The 25,764-nt window shown below is 27.1% G+C and overlaps 1 protein-coding gene across 1 annotated transcript in view; it reads right to left on the bottom strand.

Annotated features, from left to right (window-relative positions):
* Positions 1 to 10,456: 10,456 nt before the first annotated feature.
* Positions 10,457 to 25,764, bottom strand: part of LOC142322678 (cuticlin-5) — a 50,302-nt gene continuing 34,994 nt past the window's right edge. Inside the window, exons 5-10 of the mRNA XM_075361757.1 lie at positions 24,015 to 24,151; positions 19,626 to 19,780; positions 17,601 to 17,679; positions 16,067 to 16,229; positions 13,433 to 13,589; positions 10,457 to 10,868 (exon numbers count right to left, since the gene is read on the bottom strand). Coding sequence (XP_075217872.1) covers positions 10,645 to 10,868; positions 13,433 to 13,589; positions 16,067 to 16,229; positions 17,601 to 17,679; positions 19,626 to 19,780; positions 24,015 to 24,151 — 915 coding nt within the window. The 3' untranslated portion in view covers positions 10,457 to 10,644. The remainder of the gene's footprint in view (positions 10,869 to 13,432; positions 13,590 to 16,066; positions 16,230 to 17,600; positions 17,680 to 19,625; positions 19,781 to 24,014; positions 24,152 to 25,764) is intronic.

Below are 25,764 nucleotides of genomic sequence, written 5' to 3'. Positions count from 1 at the left end.
AAAAAAAAGGATAAGTATTTTTTAGAGGTGAGGAATAAATTTTAAGAAAATTTTTCTAAAAATATTTATATGAAGATTAAGCTTAACAAATTTGTTTAAGTAAAATTTTCTCTAAATGTAACACCCCCTTCAACAAAGGCTAAAATAAGAAAAAAGAAAATTTTCAAAAAAACGTTTTGCATTTTAGGTCCGGGGTCTGTAATTAAAAAAAAATCGTAAACATTTCTTGGTAGATCTATATATTTGAAGTACAAACTTTCAGAAAATTTTTGAAAAATATTTAAACTGATGGGAATTAGAGCAAGAAATATATATATTTAAATTTTAAGTGGTGGGGGTTGATTTTTGAAAAAAATGTTTTTTGGATTATTTATATATGCATTATAGGTAGCAAATTTGCTTTAATAAAGTTTCTTTAAAATGCCTCTGAATAAAATCGAAATTTGTTTTTTTGCAATATCCCCCATCCTATTAACGAATTTTGGAAAAAATTAATATAATCAGTGTAAAACATTATATATTTATAAATAAATATTTGAGAGAAATCTGAAGAAAATCGAGTCCGTCAGTCCTGGCGACATATACATACAGTTGGAAACTAAATTGTAAAGATTTATAAAAAACTTGATACCCCATTTTTAACATGATCACAATGCTTTCCCTTTAATATAGCTATTCCAGCTATATTTGCCAGTGAGGTAACTCGACTCAAATTAGATATTAATTGTCTTATTTCTGTAAAGAGATCAATAAATTTATTGCATTTTATCACTCAGCATACTTTAAACCAATTATACTTTTTTCTTAAAATATAACAAAAATATTGTTTGAACTGCTCAAAATTTATTAAATAATCTTTTTTCCAGTTGTATAGGTTGTAGGGACTGTAGGATTGAAATAGGAATGCTTTGCTAAAGGATTATTGAAAATACAATTCATCTCTTCTAATAAATTATTTTAATAATTAAATTTAATCTTTTAAAGATATTTTTATACAAGAGATTAATATTAAAAATTAAAAAAACGCGATTGTCAAAAAAAAATATTACTGACAAACATTGCTGTTTATTATAGGATTTTAAAGAGTGTATGAGTGATAATTTTGTATATAGTATAAATTTTTTTATAATTTTTTAAATTTATTTAAACATATCTATGTGACACTTCTGGTAAGATAAGGATTACAATGCGGGATCGTACATCTAAATCGGTTTAGCCATTGAGATGCTACGGTTTTGGCCAGTCGTGTAATAATTATTAATAATAATTCAGAGATTTATATTTTATGATAACGAGTTTTATATTTGTAATTTCTATTAATAAGAACTACCGTGTGACATGATTGCAGAACATCATTTAAACCAGTATAAGTATAATTATTATTATTATAATGTGCTAAATTACACCTTTTTTATCACTAAATTTTTAGATATAGTTTTATCTAAGAATATGTTTTCACATTTAGTAACAGATGTAGCTTTGTAAAAAATACTTTCATATGCTGTGCAATGTAAAATAAGGTCCATTTCTGAGTATATAAGTTAATTTTTGTTTTGGTTTGGTTCCATCATGATTTTGTATTATACGAGAAAATACTCTTTTGAATTTTGAAAATCGAAAGATTGGTTGCAAAGATATAACAACATTTCTGAATAACCATTATCCGTTAGATTGAGAGTGTACCTGATGCATGCAAAAGTTAGCCTTCAGCCTACTAACAAATACTCGTTTAAATTTTGAAAATCGGATAATTGTTTGCAGAGATATTATAAGAGCACCTCCCAAAACAGCGCCCCAGGGGCACCTCATTTATTACCAGTTGATAGTTATGAATGGTCTAGCCTTGCACTAGGTGCTCGCATCACCTCACCACTACAGCTTCACACACCGTAAACATGGGAAGCCAGTTATTATTAAACAGAATATTTTTTCATTTATTTTATTTTATTTAATGTAAATTTAATTCTATTATTTTTGTAATATTATTCATTCAGCTGACTTGAATCATTCACTTCAGACCCATCTAACACATTGATAGAGGCTCACAGTTCATGAATTCAATTCATTAAACTCTGTGCTTCAACCAGCAAATCTCCACTACTGTGTGTGTGTGTATATATATATATATATATATATATATATATATATATATATATACAGTAGTGGAGAATATACATATATATATATGTAGAGCCTGTGACACTCCCAGTAACTTAACGATTCCAACACAGGGTCATACATCTAAATCGGTTCGGCCGTTGAGCTGCTACGGTGGAGCATACAAACATATACCCTAAATACATTACACTCCATTTTGGGCAGTCATGTAAAAATATAATTTATTTATTCTTTGTAATATGTAAAAAGGTAAATTTTCCAGTTGATGGTGTTCTGAAGTTTTTCTTTTTTTATTCAGTGTCTTTTGTATATTCAGCGGAAAAAGTTCTTGTATAGATCATTTTTTTTTTTGCTCAGCATCATTCAAAAAAAATATATTTAAAAAAACTTTTTATGTCATAACATGTGTAAAATTTTCAGCAATTTGAATTTTTAGTTTTATAAATAATCAACAGTAATCTACTCCTATTTAGTGATTTTTTTTTTTTTTTAATTTCATTAGTTGAGAATACATTTTTATAAAAATAAATGTTTATAAATCTAAAAAAGCATTGATAATATATAAAATATTTTTAAATCTTTTAACATTTTTTTCCAAATTATTCAATCCAGTTGAAAACATATTATTGGTCGAATGTCATAATTTTTCCTCTTTCGTTTGTAATGACATGTGAGGTTAATCTGAATTCTGGCAAGATTAAAATGCATATACTCGTACTTACATACAACTTTTTTACTTTTCATGATAAATTTTTTTTTTTCAAATGAAACTTTCCCAATTTAGGATTCTTTTTGACAAAAATAATTATAGATCAGCATAGCAAAATGATGTTTAAACTTTCATAAAATAATAAAAAACATAACTCACATTTTCAGTATCTGGAAATTAACTTCCTAAAGACCTTTAAAGGATTATAAAGACTTTTTATAATTCAGTTATTGAAGTATTGCTGATATTAATCAGCAATATGATATAATCATTGCTCATCTTACAAGTAGTTAGTGAAACTATTTTAAATAAAATACTAAAGAGAAAAACCGCAGAGATCAAATATTATCTGACAACATACTAAATAAGTTTCTTAATCTTTGTAAGATAAGTGTAATTTGCAATACTGTTGAGGAAAGTACTAGATTATAACCATGTAAAGATCATTTGGATGTGTATTTTCTGGTATATATATATATATATAAATGATCATTATGTTTGTAATATTCCATATTATTATTTTTGAATTCAATTTGGACTCAAGATATACTTTATGCAGCTGAATGGCTGAGGCTGCAGAATGAAAGTTTAGTCTTGGAAGAACAAGCTATTCCACCATCAGTTAATAAATAAAGAATGCACAGTATAGTGGGATGATACAATTATCGAGTTTAGTAAAATTAAATAAATTTAATATTTATTTTTTTGGATGATTTCACCTGAATAAAGAATTATTTCTATTGAGTTGGGTTTTAGAACACCTAAGCTTGGTATTACAAATTAAATAAGTTTAAGATTTGTCTTAGAAGCGATCAAATATCAGTATCTAGATGTTTAACAGCAGTGATGTTATAATGTTATATTAGAGAATTTTGTATAGTAGAGCAGAGCTTTTTTTGCAGAGATTTTTTTTATATATATTTTTATTTACAGTTGCATAAAAAATTAGTCATCAATGACTTATCAGTGTAATGTAACTGTACTGATAAGTGTGTAGTTTTGAACAAACTCAAGCTGACCATTCCTGAGAGATAGTTAATTGAAATTCAATCACAAAAGAATACTGGTATTCACGATCTAGTATTCAAATCTGAATAAAAGCAACCACCTTTATTAGGATTTGAACATGAGAACTCATGACTTCGAGATCAGCTGATTTACGATGACAAGTTTTATCACTAGACCAACCTAGTGAGTTAGAGCTTTTTTAATTAGTTATTTAACACAAATATTTTGGCTTTCAGAATCAGTTTCTTTATGTAATAATCATTTTTTAATTCTATTCTTCTTTTTGAATGTTTTCATTGTTAGTTTTGATAATTCTATTATAACCTGGACATTATATTAAAGATTTATTCTATTCTGTTGTCCCACTCTCCTTTTTCCCAGTGGATGGCAATTTTTAAGTCCACTGTGGATGAATCAGACAGTATGAAGGAGAATTGCAGAATCTTCAGAAAAGAAGTATTGTGGTTACTTATTAATTTTTTTTTTAATTTTATCGCTATTCTTTCATTTGTGTAGCTTTACTATTATCACGTTTTTTATTCTTATTACTGATGCTATTGAACTTGAAATTGATCAATTCTCCCATAATAATAAGTTTTTAATTTTTAAAGATTAGATTAAAAATTTTTCCACTTACTGCTGTTTTTCCTTTTTGTGTTAACGTAGAACTGATTTTTTTATTATAATAGATTAATTAAAAATAAAATTAAATTTTTTATGTTGTAAAAATAAATAATCTACTAACTACCACTGAAATAAAAAAATAAAAAATAATTTTATTTTAATAATTTATTGCCAATCTCTGAACTAGTAATATCTCAGCCTATCATCTGGGAGTCCTTGCTTCGAATCCCAGTCAGGCATGACATTTTTCATATACTACAAAAATTCCATTTCCACATTCCCGTGTGCAAGCTTCAAAGCTTCTGCGTTGAATTAATTCATCAAAAAAAAAGAAGAAAATAAAAAATAAATATTTTTTATTTCTATGGTGGAATTATTTTAAGTTACTGCACGACCAAAGCTAAAATTCAAGCTGAGCTATACTTTTGAATACCTTCATTATTAGTGTTCCTAACTCAAAAAAAAAGCAAAATACTTGCACTAGCATTAAATGTTACTGTGGAAGATCTTGGGAGCAAAGTACCTCGATGTTAGATATAATCTATTTTAATGAATTAAATTAATGAACAGTGAACAGGGTTTGTACTGAATGATTTGAAACAATTGAATGAATAATATTACATAATAATAGAATTAAATTCACACTAAATAATGTAATCTATCTATTTATACTATTATATAAAGAGGAAAACAGTTTTTGTTTGTTCAGGATAAACGTAAAAACTACTCAATCAATCGCAACCAAATTTTTACCCATATTTGTTTTTGGCATAATTGAGAAGGTTTTTAGATAAACGTATTTCATCTTGAAAAATTTTGAAAAAAAGAAAAATGTAGTAATGGAGATTTCCTGGTTGAAGAAGAAACTTTAATGAATCGTGAATTGTGAGTGTCTTTCACTGTATGAGCTGGCTTTGTACTGAATGATTATTAATATCTAAAAACCAAGTTCTAGATTTTTTGAAATTCTGAGTTTCAAGGGTTAAAAAGGATTTTTGACTTTTTTTGAATCCCTGTCATATTTTTAATTTCTCAGTAACAAAAAAGAAGAAATCAACCTGATTTTTGGTGATTGTAATCTTCATGTCAATAAACCAATTTCTAGATTTTTGAAATTTGACCTTGAAACGGGATGAACAAAGGTAAAAACGTTTTGAACAATGATTGTAAATGTTTCCAATTCTAATTATAGTAAACGAGATATTCAGTAGATTTGAGCTTGTAAATACTATTCAGATAAATATTTTTAATTCCAATTTTTTTAAGGAGTGCGAAGGAATACTGTGCTGTGGCTCAAGCAACACAGCTACTACCACCATTACTGTATGTGTGACTGGCTACACCTGTCCCCAGTTACTTGACTAAAAATATAAAATAAAAAGATTGACCACTACAGGAAATACAAGTAACCATATAGCACAGGCAAAGCTTCTACAGGGAGCTAGTCTGTCTATAAAGTGTGTATTTATATTTTCTTTAAAAAAATCGGTATGTTAATTAAGTTATTATACACAATCTAACTGAGTCTTTGAAAACAACAGTAAATGTATGCACATATGTCTGAATGTTCAAGAGGAACATTTCATTGACTACTGTATGGTAAGTCTATGTACGTATTGTATTAGTGCATAAGGTATAGTTTCATTATGAATGCGCTGTAAATAATTTAATGAACAATAAAATTCAAAACTGACATATGGTTGAGGGAAAAGATTTATTTAATTTGGAATTATTTAAAAATTGTTTTGAATGAACACGTATTTAAAATTACATTCAGCTATTGCACCAAACATTAGTTTTATTATGAACCACTAAATTGTAATAGCAGCACAGTTATTTATTTTACTTAAGTGATAGAAATTCAGCAATGCTTTTATTGATTCATATAGTATTATGGAAGAATTCAGATATCAGACTCAGTAGGAGCTGTGTCCCTTGTTCTTATGATTGTACCTGAAACTTGATACATCTATGGATCACCAAGTCCAAGATGTATTGTTAATTAGAACCTTTTGACAGAACAGTGAATGGGACAGTATGAAGGAGCCATTATCATTTTACATAGCAGGTAATATAACCTCTAATTTTAAAGGCTTTATTTATTTTTATGCAAAAATATCCTTCTGAAGCAGCAGAAATCTCTGCAAAATCACCAAAATGAAATAACTAAGAAAAAAGACAAAAAGCAGTAATAATTAATTAATTTCTACAAAACAATATAGTTTTTTAAGTAAATCTAAATAATTGGCCAAACATTTTTCATATGAAATAACTTTTTATTATACAAATTTATTATTCATAAATATAAAGGAAAAAATATATATTACAAAGCTGTTATTTATAAATTAAGATTTATATATATTTTTTTTTTTTTTTACTCTACATTATTCACTAGAATGAAATTTTTATGCCATCAATGAAGCAAATATATAGGCCTATTATTATTTTTTGGCATATTCTTAATTTAAATAAATATATTTTTAGAAATTAAATTAGAAACAATAATTTGCAATAATTTTTTTTTAAATTTTATTTATTCTTATTTTATATTAAATATCCTTACATTCTACAAAATTAATAGTAAATTGTATAAATACATTTTTATCATTGACTGCACTCTTCAATATACTTATATGTGTACATATATTTAAAGCTAGTCTTCAAATTATTCCACATGTAAATAAAATTAAGGAAAATCCATTGCCTGTCAGTATTAAAACATAAATAAAAACAATATTAAATTTTTCAATGAATTATGTATTTGATGGTATAATATGGTATATAATTTTTATTTTATTGGAACCATGCACCGTTCCCTTGTACTTAAGAAGCTCAATTTATGTGTTATATCTAGACTAAGGAAAACAGCAAAAAATAAATGCACATTTTAATGGGCCCCCTAGGAAACAAAAGAGAAATTTACCCTGTTTGCTGTGGATTTGTAGTTATAATTCTGTAATTTATAAAAATATATAGCTGAAGTTAAAATAAAATTTTCTTTTATATTGGATTAGAATTACCCTAATTAAATACAGTAATATTACTAAAGCACACACAACAGACTTCTGTTCAACAAATGTTTATCATATTTGTTTTTTGAAAACTCTGCATTTTAACAATATAAACATAGTAAACATTTGATTACATATACTGTAAATCAGTTGACGTGTTTTTATTTCACAGAATCTACTAATTTAAAAAACCTGCAAGTTTTATTTTTATTATTTTTTAAAGAAAATTGGTGTATTTTAATATCAGTAAAATGGAATGGGAAGATAAAAATGAAAAAAGAAGGAAATATTATGTGATACATTAGTTGCTTAAGATGTGTAAGAAAAATTATTGCTTCGTTAATTAAAATTCGTTTTTATAAAATGTAGCTAAAAAATTAAATCTATATTTTGAGTAAAAAATTATCCAAGCCCAAAAAGTGGCGTTGCTTCTCTAGTTTCTTTGGAAATGACAATAAAACTCTAGTTTTAATAGTACTGTAAATTATTATATTGAAATTTAATCTACTATTTTTATAGCCTATAAATATAATCCAAAAACAACATGTATTCATCTGCCAAAATGGAGTGTCAGACAGGTGCTTCAAATATACTAATAAATTTAGAAATAAGAAAGAAATTCTTAGATGTTTATGTAATATATAATGTGTAGCAAAATGCTAGCTTATATAAACGAATAGACTAAAGAAAACTGAAAAAATAAAAAAATGAATTAAGATTTTTGTATTATGTTGGTGTAGTATAAGTTTATGAAAGGTAATGAAGTTGAAAACAAGAGGTTTTAAAAACAAAAGAAGATAAATATTAGAATTTATTAAATTGTTAATTGAGGATACAGAATTTAAAAAAATATAGACGGTAAAATATAACAAAAAAAATTTAAGCAATTCATTATTTATTTTATGAAATTTAGTTCTATTATATACCTTCAAGAAAATTATTTCCATGTGGATTGTTTTAAAAAACAGCAATCATGTAAAAATGTAATGGATCAAGCGTTTTTAGTCTTACAGCAATGCAGAGATAACTGTGTCATGAATTTAAAAAATACAATCTTAGTCATGGAGTCTTAATTCTTAAAAACATAAAACTTAAAAAATATTTTTGAGGTTATGTAAAATGTCCTACTGACAATGTATAGTTTGCTGAAAATGAAGGTTTTAAATGTATATGTATGTCAACATATGAATTCATGAACATAACTCACAACTGAATTGAGTTCATTACAGGTTAAGGGTATTTGTTTATTTATTTCTTGTTATTTTTATAATAACATTATTCTAATCGAGCAGGTAATGAATTTTTTTGTGGAACTCTGAAGAGTAGTTTTAAATTATTTGTCATTTTTACTTTTTTATTTTAACAATAATAATTTGCCCTTTAATTATCAAATGAGCATTACTAAATAATCTGTAAAAAAAAATCACAGTGTAATTCCCTCAGTTCATCATGTTTCAATAAACATACACACACTAAACACAAGCATGCAGTATTCAATAATTTACTTATATACATACAATCAAGGCACAGCATAATAAAAAATTGATATATTAATATAAATTAATAAAATCTATCAATTAAAGTGAGCTTATTCTATATAAGCATATAATATTTTTTTTATTTTGTTTTTTTTTTTTAATTCTCAGTAATTAAATTACACTGATGTAGAACCATTTATCAGTATTTAAAGAAAAGAAAAAAAATTTCTACAACTTTAAACTGAGACCTATATTTTATTCAGTCCTATAAGTAATCTTTTACAAAGTTTAACTACGTAGGAAAGTTTTTCTGAATAGAAAAGCTTGAACACCCATTATTTTTATTTTTCATTTCACTGAATTAAAAATGTTGGTTTGACAAAAAAGTATTTTATAAAAAAAATGTTTTTTACATCTCATTATATATAATCATTATATGTTATTTTAGTTTTTGAAGACATGAAGATTCTCAAAACTTGATTCTGATTTTAGGAAACAGTTGCCTGTGGATAGTTCCACAGGCATAGGGTCATATCTCCACTAGTTCCAATAAAGAAGTAGCTGCCCTGCTGGGTTTTTAAAAGGTGCTAGTATGGTGACACAGAGGAAACAAAGTGGTTGATTTATAACTGATTACAAATAAATAACTATTTAATGGCTATAATAAAAAAATAAATGTGAATTTGATCTCATGAAACATCCCATTGTGTCAACTATTTCCTTCTAAATTCCTGGAAAGCACTAGTGATACTGAATTCATGATTGTTTTTATTTATCCTCCTTCATACTTTTTCCTCAATGCAAGGTAGCATACTACCCATTCCTGAAATGATCTTTAGTTTATACTATTATGTACCAGTTAGAATAAAATATCTGTCTACAATTAAAATTAATTCTTTATTATTAATGTCTGTATCCATAAAGTCTTGACCTGTTTTCTCCCTTAAATATTGTTTTAGCTTCTTCAGTTATTGTTTCTAGCTTCTTCAATATAATCTAATTATGTTATTACAACTTGGTTTGATAACAACTTATGTAAATTTTAAGCAAACCCATTTTCCAGCAAGGTTGTTAATTTACATTTGTTCATTTATACAAATTCATATTATCAATTTGCAACACTTCTAACCATGAATGTGTATTATGATTTCAAGAAAGACTGGTAATATTGTTCCTGAAAGAACAATATGTTTGTCATTATCTGACAAAAAAAAATTAGCAATTTGTGATTATTCAATCATTTTCCTATAAACTTTACAATTTCCATTTTTACTGACTGTATAAAGCCTGATCCAGTTGCTACATGATAAAACAGGCCAGTTAGTACACAATAATTAAAAAAAATTAATGCCTTATGATTATAATTGTTCTACAGTGCTTCAGTTTAAAGAATTAGATCAAATTCCAGAACAAATAACATAGATAATTGGGCTTAAGGGAAAATGATGAAAATTCATTTAAAAAAGTAAGCTTTTCACTATAGTGTTTTTCAGTGATAATAATTTAGTTTCAAGCTTCTCTACTGAACGAAGGTATTACTGTAAAAATAAATAATTTAAGTAAAATAAGTGTCTAGCAGAATGGATGTAACATATTTTGAACTTAAAATATTTTTCTCTAAATTAGTCTTTAAAAACACACATGTACCGGATTGCATGTATAATTAATTTAAAACGTCCATTTTTCACATTTGTTGTCAGTTGATCCTTCCTTTATGTGTCAAGAAGCAACGTGGAGGTGGTGTACTCAATTGGGGCTCATCGACTACTTTCGCCAAACGTCTAGCTCGATAGCACATGACTGTTAAGGCTAAGCTTAATATACATAATAATGTTGAGCCAAATGCAAGAAGGGCTGCTAACAATCCTGATCTCATACATACTGAGTTTGGGTTCTGATGCTCACTATTACGAACTGTACCTGCACAGAAAATGTGTATCAGTATTAGACATTTATAAATAACACATCTATTTTATTCTACTTTATTAACTGATACTCATACATATGAAATTCTAGAATATTTTGTATAGTTATTTTGAATCTGGCAACTTTTTATTTTGTTCATTCAGAGAGTGTACCTATAGCTTATTACATTCCAGAATTAGTTAAATGTTGTTAATTAGAACCCAACTATAAAATGGTGTCTAACAGCAAACAGTATCAAAAAACCAGGAGCATTGACAGTTTGATCTGGCATTAAACTAATGATATCCTGCACAGGAATGCTGCCTCATCTTTTGTGCTGCTTCAGCATTGTTCAATTTCATTGAGGTATACAACATACTGCCACCCTGCAGTTAAAAATTGTAACTTACATTATCATTGTTTAGTAATGTACATCCATGAGTTAAATATAGCTTGACATTGTTTTAAGTCAAACAAAAACACAATCAGGTTTTTTAAGTTATACTGGTACAAGATCTTCTTTTTTTTTGTTATTTTAAAATCTCAGCAAATATGTACAACATTACATTAGGGTAGACTCAAAAGGCAGTTGGAATAATATTTCAGAAATACATTTTTTTACTTTTGTTATTATATAGAACACATAAAAAAATTTGTTAAAAGTTAATGTTGTCCAATGCATTCTGTTAATTTCCTTCTTTTTTTTTTGATTCTGTTTTGGTTGCAATAGAAATTTAATGAAGTTGTCAGTAAACTATATTTAATTACTTGTAAATTAAATTACTACTCCAAGATGACTTGACTAGTACTATAGATTATGAATGGCAAGCATCCACATAGCTTCCACAAAATTTACCTTAACTTTTGTAGGCCTATTCTATGAGCCAAAAGTCACTAAAAGATAAAATTACCAGATTGATTTAAATAGCTGTATGTGAATATAAATAGTAATTATGAATAGGAACTAAATCTGTCTAATAAAGTTATCTAAACAGAAATAATACCTAATAAATATTATGAAATAAGGAATAGTGTATGTTTGTGATTACATGTTCATTTGAGGATTAGATGGTGTATTGCCTTATTGTGAACTAACTTTTTGTACTTTTTAAATGAATGTCTGCTCTAACGATTATATAAGATGGCATGGTTTGATCAACTGCCCAATAATCTCTGAATGCTACTATTTTAGGGTCTTTATGTTTACATATGAGGTAATAAACCCAGTTTTTGTAAATCACAATGTAAGTTACATTTCAAAACATTAATATGTAAAAGATTAAAATGAAAAATCAATTTAAGTTTATTCCCTTGCTTCTGTTCATAAATTTTTTGCTCATTCTAGAGCTGAATTTTTCAAATTAGAAGTACTTGAAAACAAAATCTGCAAAACTACAGTATCAGTGCTGTTGCTGAGAATGTTATAAAATAATCTTGATATTTGGACTGTAACTACCATTTTTCATCCCTTGGAATATACGAAAAGTGATAGTCAACAAAGAAAGTAATATTATTTTTTGTTTATTTTAGTAACATTTGAGTCATGTAGATTATTAAACCATAGTCGCATATTTATATGACAAATTATCATCACAGGCCTAGTTAGTCTTTAAAGAGAGAATATCATGATACAATTAATAAATTTCAATAATCATTTTTTAACTGTTATAAACGATTTATAATTTAATAAAAAAATGTCATGTTTATGATTTACTTGTAATAATAAGAAAACACTAAAATCTAAGACTCACTCTACTGACATAAACTGTTTATGGTGATTTAGTTCAGAAAGCAGATCGTACTTACATTTTAGACAGTTTACTCTTAAGATAATTTCTATGGATTAGTAAACCTACCATTCCTAATATCATATATAAAAATATAACTATGTTATGATCTAAATAAAGTATTTATTTAGCCCTTCTAATTTTAGAAAGTAGCTAAAAGAAAAAGTACTTGATCTAAAAGTAGATCTTGAAAAGTCAACTTACCATGCAGCAGGAAATTGTAAGTTCACAATTTTATGAAAACTTGGATTGAAACTCAATAAAAGAAGAAATTAGTGCTTATTCAACTTGTGTAAAAATTAGGTAGGTATAATAAAAAGAAGAGAATTAGGAAATTCAACAGCAGTAGAGAATGGAATAAGATGACAATTTTATTCCTGTTTTTTTTTAATTTGTAAATGTAAGCATTAAAAAAATTAAAACAAAAGATCTAAGGACCTAAATCTGAAATAAACAAGTTAAGATGAACTGGTTGCATTGTTATTTTATGTAAAACTAAGAATAAAATGAAGAAGCAAAGTTAAATATAGGGACTAAAATGCAATAAAAAGGAGAAAAATTAGTTAAGTATGAAGTTAAACTTAAAATAAAATTTTCTTATCAGGTGTTCAGGACTTTAAGTGAAACCCCCAGCTAAATTAAAACATCCTAGGGCAGCAGGTTTGGGTAATGCAACGAATTAGTGTGTGATATTTTGTTTTTATTTCATAATATGGTTGTATTAAAAAATAGTTGTCTGCTCTGAAGTAACATACATATGAAGAAACTTTTTTTATGTGAATTATTTCATACCATTTGTAAGAGCTGCTTCTTCAGGACCTTCTCCTTCTTGCAAAACACGAAGTGACTGAAAAAGATTAATGTTTTGAGATAGTGGTACAGGTGTTATTGTTTCTTCAATTGATCTTTTAGTGACACTCTTTGCATTTCTCCAGTGGCATGGCTGACTCTGGAAAATATGAGAAAATCTCTATTTTTAAAAACATTCTTTTATTCTACTCTAGAATATACTCAATTCTAATTTTATACTGAAAAGTATTTCACTTTTTTTTCTTTGATAGATAAATCATATTATATATTTAAATTCTTTTAGAGTATGTCAACACATAAGAAAACATAAAACTGCATTTTTAAACTTTGCTATCAATTTAAAAAAAAAGAAGAATTCTCTAAGGTTTATTACTCTTGCCTCACTAGTACTTAAATTTAGCTTGTAAATTTTGCTTGTTCATTTCAAATAAATGCACACTAAATGGCATTTCAGTTTACATATCCTAAAACTACAACTCTTCTACAGAAATTACATCAGTGTAACAATACTGACCAAAACGCAATTGTTTTTCCTACTGAATTATAGAAATATGAAGAAAACATTTTCTTTATGCTTTCCAAATATTAACTCAGTTTTAAGAAAAAAATATCCAAACTTCCAAAACAAACTAAATCATTAAAATTCAGATTTCAATAATTTAATGAAAGTAAAATTTTTATTTTACTTTAAAAATCCCACCCATTTTAAAAGTAAAATTAACTAAATAATAATAAGTAAACATAATCACCAACTTAGCTGCAATCTATTTAGTTTAATGTTAATGTAAAAAGAAAATGCTTAAAAAGTTTTGCTAAAGATTTTACTTAATAACTAAAACGTTTTTGGTTTTGTTTTAGTTATAAACAATTTTTAAGTGTCTGCTTGTTTTGCAATCTACTCATAGTAAAGAAAAACTTTAAATAGATTATATAACAGCTAGATAAAGTGATTTAACTAATGACGTCTAAAGAGAATGAAAATAAACCTGGATAAGTTACATTTACAAGAAAAGACGCAAGGATTTTGTATGACTGTATGAATAAATAATAAAGGAGATGCTTCAAAAGGAAGACGAACAGGTAGATGAGATAAATGATTTTTGACCTGGAAGGGAGTGAATAAATAACAATTTCTCTTTGTTTAACAACTGATGGAAAGAATTAAGAAAATGGAAGAGAATTTTCACTTCTCGTAAATAAATACAATGAAGAAATGAAGTATAAAATCACTTGTACCTACTACTTTCTGATGAGTTACATAATTGGTTATGAACAATATCATAAATCATGTAAAAATAATTTTATAAAAGACACATTAGAGGAGTCTTAAGTTAATAAAGATTAACTTAAGATAATTAATCTTGATACATCAAGGTTGTTGTCCCTTACCACTCTACTAATGTCTATTTGAGTTAAGAATTGAAAAAATGGGCATAAAAATGTACATAGTGAAATTGAGAATCAGTGAACTCCTGTTTGAAGCTATTAGATTTTGGTATCAGAGCATGAAGATGATATGAAACAAGGTATATTCAATGATTGTTGAATGCAGGATATGGGGTTCAACCATTAGAAAAGAGGTGTTTAATACATGGTAAATTACTTTATGGTTTAAGCTGCAGTTGAAGAACTGGAATTAGACATGCAGCAGGTATTGTGTAAAAACTATGTAAGTCTTCACAGCCTTCCAATTTAAGGTTGTTACATAAAACAGAAAGTAAATCAAGGTACCACCTTATCACTTAAAAAAAGATTATGTTCTCTATTATGAAATTCAGTTTTCAAGGGTAAAATGAAATTGAATAACAATTATAGGGGCTTGGTGGAGGGTTTTGTGACATATAGGATGAAGATGTTGAACATATAAGTGATCTGCATTAAAAAGTGCAGGTGATGAAGATCAAATTTTGGTGATAACATTGTTGGCTGACTTGATAAATTGAGTAATAAATGCTGACATGAGAAAGAGAATAAAGGCAGAGAATGAGGATGTTGATAAAATTCAGTGGTAGAAGCCAAATTGATGTGCTCTTTTAAGGCATATAAGTGAATGCAGGTTTTGCTTAAAGGCAAATTCTGGAAAGTAAAAAGAAGGAAGGCTCAAAGTTCAGAAGAGCCAAAGGGTAGTTGCTTAAATGGAACAAAGAGGCGTGAAGTTAAATGGGCAAATAGAAATGCTTAAAGAGTAGAGTGCAAGAAATGACTCTTATGTAAATATTCACCTTAATAAAAACAGAAAACTAATAATGAAATAACATGTTTCTGTTAAGTTATTTATAATAAACACAAACATTAACTTATGTAACATAATATATAGATAAAAATAAAATGAGTGGAACAGATCATTATATTATTTCTAAATGTATATTTACTTAAAGATAAAGGTAAAAATCTCCATAAAAATAATTCATTTTCTTACTAATTGTTAATTTTATAAATGGGTTCATTAATGGGTGATGTATTGAAAATATAAATTTAATTATATAATATTAATACAAAACAGTCTTAACAGATCAAAGACATATCAGTTAGTTTTATTTTTTTTTTCTTGATGGAAGAGAGTTTGATAAACTTTCAAAATTTTTTTTTCAAGTAATGATATAATTTTTTACTTACAGGACAACGACCATGACACATCCGAACATCACATTCTATGTAAAGTGCTGGTGAACCAGTGAAACGGAAGGTTTTCATATACGCAAATACTTGAGTTTCAAATACACCACTTTCTGACCATGATCCTCGGAATCTACTGATTAGTTTATCATCAACTGGACACCTAAAGGTAACAATTTTTTCTATTTATCACAGTTTTATTTAAAACCTTAAATTGGTTCTGCCATAATTACAGAATTTATTATAATATATACAACACAATTAAGATAAATAAGTTTCAGGTATTTTTTTTCTAATTAGCAGGCAGTACAGTGATACTTTAAAAACACATCTCTAATTTGTAGAAAGCAAGTTAAGTTCATGTCCAAAATATTTCATTTCAATTAGATTTTCTACATTAAAAATCTTATGTTTGTGTAATGGAGGAAACTAGTAGTATACATCAGATATTTTTTCTGAGAGAGGTTGTCAAATATTGATTTTAACAAGATCCCCTAATTTAAAATAATTCTCTGTAACCTAATGACCTTAAAAGTAATATTTTGCAGTCCCTGTTCACTGAGATCCAATTTTTTCGCTTGAAATATAAAATACTAACTGCATTTTTTTTACATTTAACATAGATTTTATTATAATTATTAGACATATGAATTTTTATATCCATAGTGTAATGTGTTTTAATAAATTGAAGTTTTTTTAGAGTAAATGTTTTAAACAAAGAAAATTGTAAAAAACTTTATCTTTAAGCTAGCTTTTGCTTTATCAGATAAAATACTACCTTTCTTGAATAAAACTGTCTTGATTAGCCTTCAGTCTATCTTATAAGGTAATGTTTTTTTACAACTTTCTCTATTTAAAGTGTACTGTAATTGATACTCGTATTTAAAAATATTTCATCCTTAGAATATATACACAACAAAATGATTATTAAGAGGAATTGAACCAAATATCTGGTATTGCTGGATGTGAGAATGTAAAGTAGAATTTAATTTAGTTCTACCAGGCAAGAGAAGTGCAGAAATTCTAATATTTTTCTTTGTGGAAAAATGTCTGTTAAAATTTGGTTTCATTTGTTTTGAACAGCAATATTATTTTCTATAACTTATATCATTACTATCGTGAACAAGTAAATCTTTATTTAGAATTTCTTTTGCATTATAACCATTAGGATAGGAGAAAATAATCTTGAAATTTAAACCTAGCAAACTGTGTTCTTATTTCTTTTATATCTTTGATTGTATACAACAGCTGTACAATGTAGTGATTAGTGTGTTATTTTAAACCTCAGCCTTGGCTGCTGGTTTTTTAATCACATTTGCTTGGTTACTCAGAAATCATTTTTATGTATCATCTGATAAAGGCTACTGCCAGATCAGTAATGTTTTTGTTTTAATTGATTTCTAACAATTTTATTTCAAATTTTGCTCCATAATTTGAACAACTTCTAGAAAATACAGATTAATCCAAAACTACCAACTTTAATTGCAAACAGTAATGATTTATAGTTTTATTATTTCTATTAAAGTATACTTACCCATATTGATCTATAAGTTGTATTCTTTTATTAGCACCATTATGTGCATAACAGTCATTCACCACAATATCAAATCCATCTGTAAAAAGAAAACAATATATAAAATATGATTTTTATAAATTATAAACTTAAATTTCAATAATTGTACTAATTTTGAAATACCATTCTTATTTTAGATCAAACTGAATGAAAATTCAAATATGATATGCGCAAATTAAGAACAGCTCATGTCTTTTTTTTTCTATATGTACATGATAATTAAAAAATTTTTACTTTCAAAATGAGTATTACATAATTTTTACTACTTCATATCATATAGAGTGAAAAACTAGATGTGAGCTCACCATGTAAACCAGAAAATGGAGGTTTCTTATAGATATAATTCATTAAAATAACTTTATATTCCAGATGATTAAAAATTTTACTACAACCTTCTAATCTTAAATACATGAATGAAATGTTACAAGTACCTGAAAAACTGAGAGAGGTAAAAAAAAAAAAAAACAATTACTCTCAGAAATTAAATTATTTCTTACTTATTACCAATATTTCTTATATTGCCTTACAATTCAAACTGTTTAAACCTTAGATGTAATTGTATTTAATATCTGAATTCAAATATGGAATAGTAGCCATATAAAATGTTTTCAAAAATTTTCAATTTATTATTTAGATTTTCTTGGTCCTTTTTTATAAATTATAAAGGATAAACATATCGTATAAAAGAATAATACGTAAAACAGAAGGAAAAAATAGCGCAAAATGCATTAATATAAAAAATAATATTTATTAAGAAGTTTGATATTTTCTAAAGCAAAAAAAAAAAAATAATGTAGATTGTCATAAATGGACATTAGTGGTAATGGTTTCGACATTTATATTGAAGTGATTATTTTTACATAACGGAGTAGTTAAAGAAATGTGAATGACTAATTTTAACAATGACCAGATGCTCCTTAGTGTCCCATAAGGTTACTAAATGAAACCTATAGATTTATTGAGTCTTAAGTGGTTGATCTTTAAAATTAATTTGATTTTGTGCTATAAGTGGTATTGGCTGCTACTGGTTACCAGTGAAACTATACACAAATTTGTTTAATTTTAGATGATCTTTGGGATCTGGTCTTATTAAACTTTGGTTTTGGCTGTTATTGTCCTTACAATACATACCTCAATTTCTAGGATGCTAATCCCTCAGATGTTCCAAGCATTACAGAACCTAACCGATTAGTTTGTTAGAATATGCAGTTTAGTATTTTAGTTACAATAAGTGTAAATAATGGTGTCGATAATAATAAGAATAGACAAGATTATTAAAAAAATATACAACTTATATCCAAAGGTGCAACTGATTGCAGGTCAAATAAACTTACTAGATAAAACATTTCAACTGATCATACTTTTTCATAAATAATTATTTTTTTCTTCATGTTTCTCTTAAGAAATAATTTATGAAAAATTTTATAAAATATTTTTCTATTTTGGCAGTTCAAGGTACATAGCCCACAGTGATTGTGATAGTGATTAGCATTGGTTTTTGTTCTACGATACTTTGGATGTTTATTTTGATCCTCTGATTGGATTCAAATCTTCAAACAAAAACTAATAAATGGACTCCAGAGTGATAGTTCCTCTAAAATATTGAATTCAAATTATTAAATTAGAGTATGCTAAATTTTCCAATTATATCATCTCATAATAATAATAATATTATCTCAGCCTTTCATTTAGAAGGTGCTGGGTTCAAGCTCTGGTCAGTTTGGTATTTTTCATATGCTACAAAATTTTCACTCTATACTCCCACACACAAGCTTTGAATTTAAGTGGTGAATTAATTGTAAAATAATAATAATAATTTTATGTGTATATAAATATATATATATGTATACATGAGGGAGATCTTAGAAAAATCTTTTTATTGTTTTGTTGATTATGAGGAATATTTTGAACATTTCACACATAAATTATTGCTTTATTTATAATCTCATCATTTTTTATATCATGCTGCATTTTTTTTATACGTACCATATTTGCTTCGCATGTAGATTATAAGAGTCAGAGGATCACCTACACGTACTGGCCCACCCACTCTGTTTCCTGCAGTTCCATAGCCATACCTAATCTCCATGTAGCATTCTGGTGGTGAAAGAGTAAAAACTACCGGGTTTCCAGTTGCTACTCTGTATTAAAAACAAGTAATTTTAGATTAAATAGTTCATTATAAACTGTAATAATCTGTTTAATATATCTGATAAATTTATTAACTGAAATTTTTAAATTATTAAACTTAAAACTGATTAGCCAGGGAAAGTGTCTAATGTTATATTTTACATTTAGTAGTTGATAGTAAGAGTGTTATGTTTGATGTCAGTTCATGTTATTAGTCACACTGAATCTTTTTTTAGTTATAAATGGTATTGACTGATAAAATTAACTACTAAAATACTGATTCTATGGTGTCACCTGTTCAAAACTATGTATGTAGTTTTTTATATAGAGTGTTGTCAATTTTTAGTAATCTGTTAAAATCAGTGCATCTACAGGTTTTCTGTTCTTTTTCATGATAGCAAGTAGCTATGTTCTAAGGCAGATTCTGTACACCAGTAATTGATCAGATTTGGTGATATGTGAAACACATCATTAGTTATATAAGTTAAATTCTCTTTCATAAATTGTTCAATTGTATCACTTCCTTCAATTATGATTTACATTGACTTTCACAATCACAGTAATTTTTATCCTTCAATGATAATTCTGTAACAATTTTATGCATTCCTTTATCTGCACATATTTTCATCACTGTTATTACATGTTAATTATTTTTATTTTAATTATAATAATTTTGCTCTTTTATTAATTAATTTTACTTTTCTTTGTGATGCTGTGGTGATTTTGATTTATTGTGCATATTTAGCATCATTTCCCTTGTTCCTTACAGGGGAATGAGAGTTTTGACTTAAAGAAAGTATATTTAGAGTACTCTTTGACTTGAATCAGATAGTATTTTTGCACCATAAAATTTTTATTTTGTTTAGGAGAAATTAAGAGGCTAGACTACCGCGTAGGCACTTCAACCATGAGACACTTGTGATCAATGGAGTAGGAATAGACCTGCCTATTCCTTATGTGATCTATACAAATAATATATAATTATGTATTGACTTTTTTTTTCTGTTTAGCTTCCAGGACCACTGTAAGGTATTACTTCAGATGAATGAGAATGATATGTATGAATGTAAATGAGGTGAAGTCTTGCACAGTCTCAGAATGATCATTCCTGAGATATGTGGTTAATTGAAACCCAACCACCAAAGAACACTGGTATACATGATCTAGTATTCAAATCCATATTAAACTAACTTCTTTTACTAGGATTTGAACCTTAGAATTCTATACTTCAAAATCAGCTTAAATTTCCTGATTTGTGATGATGAGTCCACCACTACACCAACCTGGTAGGTTTTTATGTATGGACTACTACTCTTTTTTCAGTTTAGCCTCTGGAACCACCATAGATATTACTTCAAAGGATGAATGAACATGATATGTATGAATGTAAATGAAGTGTAGTCATGTACAGTCTCAGGTCGACCATTCCTGAGATGTGTGATTAATTGAACTCAACCACCAAAGAACACTGGTATTCACAATCTAGTAGTCAAATCTATTAAAAGTAACTGCCTTTACTAGGATTTGAACCTTAGAAATCTTGACTTCACAATCAGGTTATTCGCAATGATGAGTTCACCACTAAACTAGATGAGTACAGTGGTTATTTATGTATTATGTATGGACTGTTAATACTACCTGGGGCAATGAAATGTTTAGAAATTTTATTCTTCAGATAATTATGAGTAGTTAATAAAAAACTATTGTCATGGTAAAAAAAAAATTATCAAATTATTATATAATTTATAATAGAACTAAAATTATTTTGTCATCTGTCACTTTCTTCATACAGCTCTTAAATTTATATTTAGCTTTTTGACTTTCTGGTGTTCATATTTTTCTGTAGAGCACTACATTCCATAGAAATATTTTTATAAACTTCTTTTCAATTGTTAATTCTGTGTTTTTCACTAGCAAATTTTTATTTAGCAAAAGTTCCCTTTTTTGTTACCTACTTTTAATTTCTTCCTGGTAAAGTTAACCTTTCTTTGTAATTTTACTATCTAAACAGCAATATCGTTGACTTTTGTATAATGTGTTAAAAGTAAAACGAAAAAAGGGATTAGCATTTAAATATGACTAGAAACATATCTTTTTCTGTGTTAATATAATAAATCATAATGTACAGCAAATCCTGTAGCATGTAATCAGATTATCTATTAAAGTATTATAAACTTGCATACCCATATCAAATTTACCAGTAAGCCTATATTAACTATCCAATTATAGTGGCAATATGATGTCAATAGATTGAAAGGTTCTGGTTTCTGAAAAGTCTGATATATTTTATCTCAATGTACTATCTAGGCTGAGGTATGAATTAACCAAAAAAAAAAAAACTAATGGTCATTATTTTTCTTTAATGGTAAGGATCTCTTTGTGGCTGTAAAGTTTAAGACAGCTAAGCTGAAAACTTTAGTATGTATATAGTAGAATCTATACATGAATATGTAAATGGTTATTAATGTTAGATAATGGGGGATCTATAAGATATCATTTGTGTTTGTAATTGAACAAAAGATTAGCAACAAAAATCTTCAAAAGCTTAGCTAGCTTGTCAATCTAAACTACCAATTTCATAACTTTAAAGTAAATTTTCAGTATAAATGTTAGAACTTTATTTACTTTACTTTCTTGTGGACACTATTACTGCCATAATTTTGGACTAATCAGCTTCAAATTGATACATAAAATACAACGACCAAAAATCTCATTCAAGTTCGTTAATTAACAAAATCAGACCATGGGGGTGGAAATGAGGGTGCTTTTTCGAAAAAACAAAGTATCGCTATAACTTTCTCATTAAGTAAAATATCGAATTTGTTGAAAGTTCCTACTATTTTTTGGATAACGGCCTAAAACTTATTTGAGTAAAGTTTTTGATATCACCAACCATTCGCCCAGGGGGTATAAAAAATGGGGTTTCAAAGACAAAAAATCATACCTTCCTTAATAGGCACATTATCAAACCGGTTTAAAGTGGTCGTTAGTTCTCTAAATGTTACCTAAAACTTCTGTCTGAAACAGATTTTGATATGACCAACTCTGACGGCAAGGGATGACCAAAATATTGTTGGAATTGTAAGAAGATGGGGCTTGTCGTATGCTAAATATGTGAAACCTTTTTCACATGCAACCATTGTCATATTGAGTAAATTTGAAGCTTTCCTTAACTTTAAGGTGGAAATTTTTTTATCCTCTACTTAGCACTAGTGAAATCTACCTTGCCTTCCAGCATGCCGAAAGGGATTTTTTTTTAAATTCTAATTTTTTCTACAAATATGATTAAATCTTTATTTAATCTCCTCCTTTCATCAAACAACTGAATAATAACCCTTCCTTCTTCCCTTATAATAACAACTCTTCCTTCTTTGACTTGTACCAGGTAGTTATTTTTTTGTATCATAAAACTTTTTATTTTATTTAGGAGAAATTAAGAAGTCTGACTACCTGATAGGCACTTCAGCCTTTAGGCTATTGTGAAGCCACTGAACAAGAAACTACATCCCTGAGTTGCTACAAAGGCAGTCCCACCTACCAGATAATACCAAGGCTGTACCTGGCTTTATCAAGGCCCCAGCATCCTCAGTGAATCAGTCCTTTACCCATTGTATCTATAATAGGGAAGAAGTAATCAATGACAATGAAAAAGTGTCACTGTTCAGAAAGGACAATCGACCTACTGGGGTAGTTTTTCATCATCTGCAGAATCCAAAACCGAATAAACATTACTGTTCATTTAATTCCCTTCATTTTTCCTATTTCCACATACATATAATTAAACTTAGTAACTTTTTTCTCTCTCTATAGTAGTGTTAAATGTTTCTCACCTACAGTCAATCCTCCAAATGTAGCACTTCATGAGATTGCTTTTCAAAACAGTTACTTATGTTATCTCTACCATATCTTTATCAATAATACTTTCCTGTGGGTTTTTTTACTAAGTAAAGGAAGTATATGCGAGTATAATGCATTTTTTCTTGTGAGAAAGAATTCATTTATATTCTGTTTCACACTATTTACTCCAGTCTTCCACATAAAAGTGATGCATGTAAAGTAACCTAGAGTGGAAGATGAATTAGTTAGTTTCTTAATTAGTTTCTCTGCAATATTGATTATACAACCAATATGTAAGGTGAACATCATGAAGTATCACTTTTGGGACAAAATATCTCTTTACATTTTAGTAGGCTTGTGATACTGATGCATTTGTAATTATTTTTTAATCAACAAGTTTATACTTACTCGACATCGAGGAATGGAAATGTCACAGTTTTCCAAAAATCGTATCCGTATTCGCAAGTAACTTTAAAATGCTCATCCCACTCTTCTTCAATTAATGGATTATATTGAACTGTAACTGTATTCCACATCAGATTTTTCTTTAAAAAAATGAAAAAAGAACATTTTTATTAATTGTATGATAATACAGAAGAATATTAAATAATTTCTTTAAATGATGCTTAAAAATAATAACAGTAATTCTGACATCAATAAAGATAAGAAGCTTAAATATTATGATGATTAAACAGAAATATACAAAAAGACTGAAGAAGCCAAATACATATTGAGGGTTTTATACTCCTCTGAGGTGAGACTTGTGAAATGATTTAATGCGTGACTGGTAAATAAATATCTACAAACAGAAGAGCATGTATCGAACATATTCAATTTCTGAATAAAAATGTACGCAAAATGAAACTGTTACTAAGGAGAAACAATTGTTTATTCACATTATAAATTAAACTTTATGTTCTTTATTCTCATGTACTAAAAATTCTAATTTAAAAAAAAATCAAGAAAAAATGAGACGTCAGTTGGTTCTAGAAGTACTTTGCTATTGCTTTACAGATTTAAAATTCTTTGACAATAATATTCTAATTTTTTATAATCAGATGTTTGGTGTACTTTTATCTTCTTTTGCATTCTACATTTATTTTTAATTTCATCATTTTGGTGAACTTAATATTACATAATGTACACTCCAGTTCACTATAACTTCTCCTTTCATATTCTTCATATCAAATTAACCACATACTTCAGAAACTATACAGTAAAAAATGAACCTTAGAAACTACGTAACTCATAATTACAAATTCTTAAATTAGTACAACTAATTATAACACTTGTTCTCCTCTAAATTAATAATTACTATAACATAATTGTTTTTTTTTAATTTTTTATTTTACTGCTATTAATTAAGAAAAAAGTATTATATTGTTTACATATGATAATTCTACAATTTTAAATTCATTCAAAAATATTTTTCTATATTATCACATTGCATGAACCTTAGAATTTAACGATTCTGATTCATTTACAATACAATCATAAAAATATACAACTATATTTTAGATAAAAATATGAAGCCTTCTTTTAGAAACACTTAGCTCATTAGGACAAATTCAGATTAATTTGATACATTACTTGATGATATTTTATAAAACTTTTCCTTTACAATATACTTTACAACAATTATTTGGAAATTTCATGACTGTTAATGCAAATAATAGTATATTAGACATCTAATTCATTTTTTAAGCAATTTATTTTTGAGAACGCATAGCAGGTACAATTTCAATGTTATAAGTTTCCCTTTGGTGGATACATTACAGCACACTACTTGAATATGCAAAGTTTCCATTTTCTAGTGCAGGGGATCCAGGAGTTATGATACATTTTAATTTTTTTTCTTCCTCAAAGCATGTATTGGCAAACAAATTATTTCAGATAATACTATCATTATCTCTATAATTATTAATTTATTTATTAAGGAATAAAGAAAAATTTCAGTTTTATAAATGTTAGGTGAAAGTGTATGACTTTTCATTACGAGGAAAATATTCTGTATTAATTTTTAGAAGAGAGAGATAGGAATAAAATTCTCAATGGACTAATGTAGTAAGTAGTATTGCAGTAAATATTGTATGCGTAACATTTAAGTAACCTCTTTCAGTATTTCAAAATAATGCCATAAAATTTATTATATGTTTTG

This window comes from Lycorma delicatula, chromosome 4 (genome assembly GCF_047948215.1).
Source record: "Lycorma delicatula isolate Av1 chromosome 4, ASM4794821v1, whole genome shotgun sequence".
Classification (NCBI taxonomy): domain Eukaryota; kingdom Metazoa; phylum Arthropoda; class Insecta; order Hemiptera; family Fulgoridae; genus Lycorma; species Lycorma delicatula.
This window is presented reverse-complemented; position numbering and strand designations above follow the sequence as displayed.